Source organism: Poromitra crassiceps, assembly GCF_964638095.1.
Source record: "Poromitra crassiceps genome assembly, chromosome: 19".
In the NCBI taxonomy this organism is placed as follows: Eukaryota; Metazoa; Chordata; class Actinopteri; order Beryciformes; family Melamphaidae; genus Poromitra; species Poromitra crassiceps.
This window is the reverse complement of record NC_139646.1, coordinates 23,310,143-23,315,608: the sequence shown is the minus strand read 5'-3', so window position 1 is coordinate 23,315,608 and position 5,466 is coordinate 23,310,143. Positions and strand designations below refer to the sequence as shown.

The 5,466-nt window shown below is 40.5% G+C and overlaps 1 protein-coding gene and 1 long non-coding RNA gene across 2 annotated transcripts; both read right to left on the bottom strand.

Moving 5' to 3' along the window:
• Nucleotides 1–2,388, bottom strand: LOC310793795 (CD209 antigen-like protein C; the record flags this gene model as incomplete). The annotated part of the gene is made up of 7 exons (XM_083655683.1): nucleotides 2,095–2,388; nucleotides 1,420–1,455; nucleotides 1,061–1,165; nucleotides 824–943; nucleotides 535–683; nucleotides 263–366; nucleotides 1–151 (listed from the first exon to the last, which is right to left on the bottom strand). The coding sequence occupies exons 1-7, from the start codon at nucleotides 2,177–2,179 to the stop codon at nucleotides 1–3; spliced, it is 750 nt and encodes a 249-aa protein (XP_083511809.1). The 5' UTR covers nucleotides 2,180–2,388.
• A 1,607-nt stretch (nucleotides 2,389–3,995) lies between these two features.
• On the bottom strand, nucleotides 3,996–4,724 carry LOC310793766. Its single transcript, XR_014553539.1, has 3 exons — nucleotides 4,585–4,724; nucleotides 4,254–4,396; nucleotides 3,996–4,073 (listed from the first exon to the last, which is right to left on the bottom strand). It is a non-coding gene; the product is annotated as an uncharacterized lncRNA (long non-coding RNA).
• Between the last annotated feature and the right edge of the window lie 742 nt (nucleotides 4,725–5,466).

Here is a 5,466-nt window from a genome sequence, read left to right as displayed (position 1 = left end):
TTAGAAGTCAATCACTTTTTCACAGACCCAGTATTGCACTTCGCCACAATTATCATCATTCCAGCTGTTTAGTTCTTGATGCCAAAATGTGTTAACACAGTCCTCCTTTACACCGTCGTAAGATCCACTGGGCTCACCTCTCTTCCAGAACCTGTTAAAAAAAACAAAATAGTCAACTGTACTTGATGGAAAATAAGATGCACAATGCATTATCAGGCCAACCTGTTCACTGTTAAATAGGACTGAAGAATGGATGTCTTACCTTGTGCTGCTCAGAAGTGTACCATCCACCCATTTCCAGATTTCCTCCTCGACACTGTCACTCAAACCAATCCAAACTTTCTTGTTCAAGGAATTGATGAATTTCTGTTGAATTGTTTAAAAGAGAAATTACAACACACACTTATGAAGCATTCAAACAAAGTGTGGAATGTCTGACAATTTAATCCTATTAAATGGACACTAGAAAGACCCCCCCCCCCTAATCAAACAGCAACCTGGGGGGTGGGGGCTGGGTGCCACTTTTCCCTTTACCTGTTCTTCTTCACTGTTTATGATGACCAGGTCTGCTCCTCTCTGTAGACAGTCCAGCCTGCTGTCCTCCCAGCTCTTTTTAATATCAGTAGAAATGTAGTAAAAACTGTTGCTGGATGATTTACATCCTCCATCTTTACAGAAACGCTCTGCAAGAGGAGAGGGTATTGAGAGCAGCAAACAAAAGCAAAAATGCATAATGTACAAATGTACAGTACATGTAGCCTACATCATAAATGCAAACACACACACGCACGCACACACACAGGCAGAATATAGACAAACTCACTGAGCTCAAACAAACTCTTTGTGTTTTCAGCCCAGGTCTTGTTGAGGGTCTGCAGTTTGTTTCTGTCTCTGCAGTTACACATTGAGAGCCTCTCTTCTAATCTGCCATCAGCTTTTGTATCTGCACAGGAAATCAAGACAGTGGTAGAATTTTGACAGAAACAAATACAGAAAATGGAGGCTGAAGAGTGTAAATCTCCTGTGTGATAGAAATAGAGAAAGGAAGTGAATGCCTCACAGTGGACCACAACGCCTATAAGAGCAGCCAGTAGGAGAAGACACATCAGCAGCAGACACACTACAGTCACCCTGCAGGGCTTCTTCACTGGCTGGATAACAGCACCTGTAAGAACAAGACAGACCGGCCATGTTTTAGTAACACAAGCACCAGAGAGACTGTTACACGGTGACTGAGTATTGCTGTTAAATGCACAACATGACTTGTGATGTTATGGTTTTGCTGTATGGTGTGTGTGTGTGTGTGTGTGTGTGTGTGTGTGTGTGTGTGTGTGTGTGTGTGTGTGTGTGTGTGTGTGTGTGTGTGTGTGTGTGTGTGTGTGTGTGTGTGTGTGTGTGTGTGTGTGTGTGTGTACTCACCTAGCTGCTGATATATATCCTCTGTATGTGATCTCCCTATAGAGAATAAAGGGCCAAGTAGTTAGCGAGGTATTGTTCAATATATTATTAGCCGCTCAATGTGGAGAAGGTGCTGCTTTTTGTACCCATGAAGTGGATACTGACCGTTATCTAGTCTTACAGTATATCTGGATCTATCGACCATTGTCATGATGTCATCATCCTGTATGTTGTTATGCTGTGTATGCATTAGTGTGGTTGCCAATTAGGCACTTAACTGAATCTCTCTCAATATCTGATTGCATTATTAGTTTAAATACTTTGCATACTTGTATTCATGTGGACATGAATAAATAATTTGTGTGTGTGTGTGTGTGTGTGTGTGTGTGTGTGTGTGTGTGTGTGTGTGTGTGTGTGTGTGAGTGTGATTTTATTTTATTTTATTTTATTATGGATATTAAAAAAAAACAATCCAATCCAAGGGATAGCATGTGAAAGTGTAAACACTTATTTCCAACATGGTCCCTGTTGTTAAGAAACAGGACACACAATACACCCAACATATAATGTACATTACAGGTTAAATATACAATGCAAAGAATACAATAGATATACAGTAAGTGCAACATTTCGTGACAGGAGAACCTCGTTAACTATTCTAGATTATGTGTGTGATTATGTGTGTGTGTTACTCACCTAGCTGCTGATATGTATCCTCCGTACGTGATCTGTCAGTATTTTCATATATTGTGTTTGTTTGAGCGCGCTCAGACATCTCCATCTTCTGTCTCAATCATCAGCTACTTGATATATCCAGGTTCCAGACTTGTTTTCAGTTTCTTCACACTAAACTACAAACAAATTATTTTTTGCGATATAGGCTATTTCCAAATAAAGCCTTGTGTTTCCTTGCTCAATTCAGTATCGTAATCTCTATGAAGTGAGCAACAATCTCCCACAATTTGACTTCCGGTTTAGCAAATTTAACTCTAACCCTAACCCTGATCCTGACCCTAACCCTGCCCCTAAACCTAACCCTAACCCTAAAACAACCTGAAACAACCTAACCCTAATAATTGTTGCTGGCTAAAATTGTTGTTGGTTTATCCTGCTATGTATCATGTGTCTGTGTGCCTCATGTGATTTTCTTCCCTTTTTCTGTTTCTTTTTTCTCTTTTCTCTTTTGTGATTGGGTGCTGTGGCTCCTCACACCCAATCACCCAGCTCACAGGGAGGAAGCTGTTGTACAATTTTTCCTCAATCACTTAGATGCATTTCCTGAAACTCTAACCATGCATTACCAAACCATTAACACAATTGGCCACCACACTATTTCATTCCTCATTGTGTTCAGATAAAATACAAAACACTAAACAGAATATTGTCATCATGTAGATGCAATTCTCATAAAGAAATTGGAAACTGTAAATTGTGAATCTATTTAGAGTTCCCATATCATTTGCACAATCAAGTGAGACTTCTGCTGAAGTTGCCCATGCTCAGATATGCGGCTTCTGCACACTGTACTAAAAGTGACTTTTAGTCAAATAATTTCCTGTGGCTTGATCAAATGAAGACTGGTTATTCTCATATGGATTCAGAACTGATTCACAGCCTCATGTCAGCATGGACATTTTGGCTAATTAGCTTTCGACTGTAAAAGACCAAGCTGTGAGCAAACTGACTCAACTGTTGATCCAACATCCAATATGGTGGTGCACAATAATTTCAGACAATCTAGCGTGTTTCTAAAAACATTTTATTTCTCAATCCATACAGAAAAAGTTGGCAAAATATATTTTATTGAGATAACACTTCTCGTTTCACTTCTCACTTCTTGTTCTCTCTTAAAAAATGAAAGAAAGAATTATAAAATATACAAAGGAGTTAAAAACTGTGAACCACATGGCAACGCGAGTAAAAATTAAAACACCACAAGCAAATAAATAGCATTATGCAAAACTAGTAGGTCAATGAAAGTGTATTTTGAGATGTGATTTGAAAGAAAATACTGAAGTAGCGTATCGAAATTCCTCAGGCAGAATTCTGCATGGTCTAGTCTTGCTAACAAATGGAGTTAGTGTGCTAACTGAGGTTCAGGAACACAAGACCACACCATGTAATCACCGGCGCCTCGCTAATCCATTTCACCTGCGCTCCAATCACTTCACTGATGCATACACCTGTGTTCTATCAACTCAATCACTCGTAGCATATATAAACACGACCACATTCTCTCTTCCCCCTGTTTGTGTGTGTGATGTAAAGTCACAATATGTTTTCATTTGAGATCACACATAATGTTAGAAGTCGATCACTTTTTCACAGACCCAGTATTGCAATATGTTACAACTGATATCATTCCAGTTGTTTAGTTGAGGCCAAAGTGTGAAAACGCAGTCCTCCTTTACATCACCATAATATCCATTGGGCTGGCCTGTCTCCCAAAATCTGTAAAAAAAAAAGAAGTCAACTGTTGAACTTGATGGAAAATAAGATGCACAATGCATTATCAGGCCAATCTGTTCACTGTTGACTGTTAAGTATAGGACTGAATAATGGATGTCTTACCTTGTGCTGTTCAGAAGTGAACCATCCACCCATTTCCAGACTTCCTCCTCATCCCTGGCACTCAAACCAATCCAAATGTTCTTGTTCAAGGAAGTGATGAATTTCTGTTGAATTGTTTAAAAGACAAATTACATCAACACACAATTATGAAGCACTCAAGTGTGTGGAATGTGAGACAGTTTTAATCCAATAAACACACTCTTGAGAGATTTTTTTAAACAATGAAACAACAACTTTATTTATTCTCTTTTTTTAAAGGGAGGGGTTGCCACTTTTCCCTTTACCTGTTCTTCTTCACTGTTTATGATAACCAGGTCTGCTCCTCTCTGTAGACAGTCCTGCCTGCTGTCCTCCCAGCTCTTTTGATCAGCAGAAATGTAGTAAAAACTGTTGCTGAATGATTTACATCCAGACTCACAGAAATGCTCTGCAAGAGGAGAGGATCTTAAGAGCAGCAAATTAAGGCACAAATGCATATGCAAATGTACAGTATTATGCAAGTTATGAACACACACACACACACACACACACACACACACACACACACACACACACACACACACACACACACACACACACACACACACACACACAGGCAAAATAAGAGAGACTCACTGAGATCAAACAAAGTCTTGTTGGGGGTCTGCAGTTTGCTTCCGTCTGTGGATGTGAAGTTACACCTTGAGAGCCTCTCTTCTGAGTCAATCACTGATCAGAGACTTGATATCCGGACTTGCTCAGTTTGCTGCTCTTTTCTTCATACTAAATGACAAAATGAGTAATTTTTGTGGTCTATGTCCAAATAAAGCCTTGTGTTTCCTTGCTCAATTCAGTATCATCAGTTTCTTCTCACTTCTCTATTAGACTTCCCCCCCTTTCTTTCGTTCCTTTTTTGTGCATGGGCGCTGTGGCTGGCAGTCACCCATGATGCACCTCACAGGAAGCTGTTTTAAGAAGAAAGATTCATTGTGATAGTGGGGTAAAGTTAAGCTATTTTTACCAGCCCAGACGTGGCTTATATTGTTTTCACCATGTCCCTGTCTGTCTGTCTGTCTGTCTGTCTGTCTCTCTGTCTGTGGACAGATTTTGTCAACGCAATAGCATCACAAATGTGCAATTAAGATGCACTCACGAAACTACAGACGTGTGTAGTTCAGATCACAATGAAGACCAAGTTCGTAAATGGGTGTGGTCCAAGCAAGGGGGTCTGAAATAGGGGATAGGAAGCAGGGAAGGGACCATTTGGTAACCCTACCCCCCCACCCCCCTACACTTTATGCCCCTGGCCCACATTCGTTTGAAGTGGCGGGCGTCATGCCTGGTGTGATCCCATTGCAACATGGTCACTAGTTAAGTTCAATATCGTTAAATATGAAGTAAGTAACATATTGCTCACCTGGTAGAGAGTCCGCACCACATATGCTTAGTCCCTCGCACGGGCGACACGGGTTCGAATCCGACCCGTGGTCCTTTGCCGCATGTTATTCCCTTTCTCTC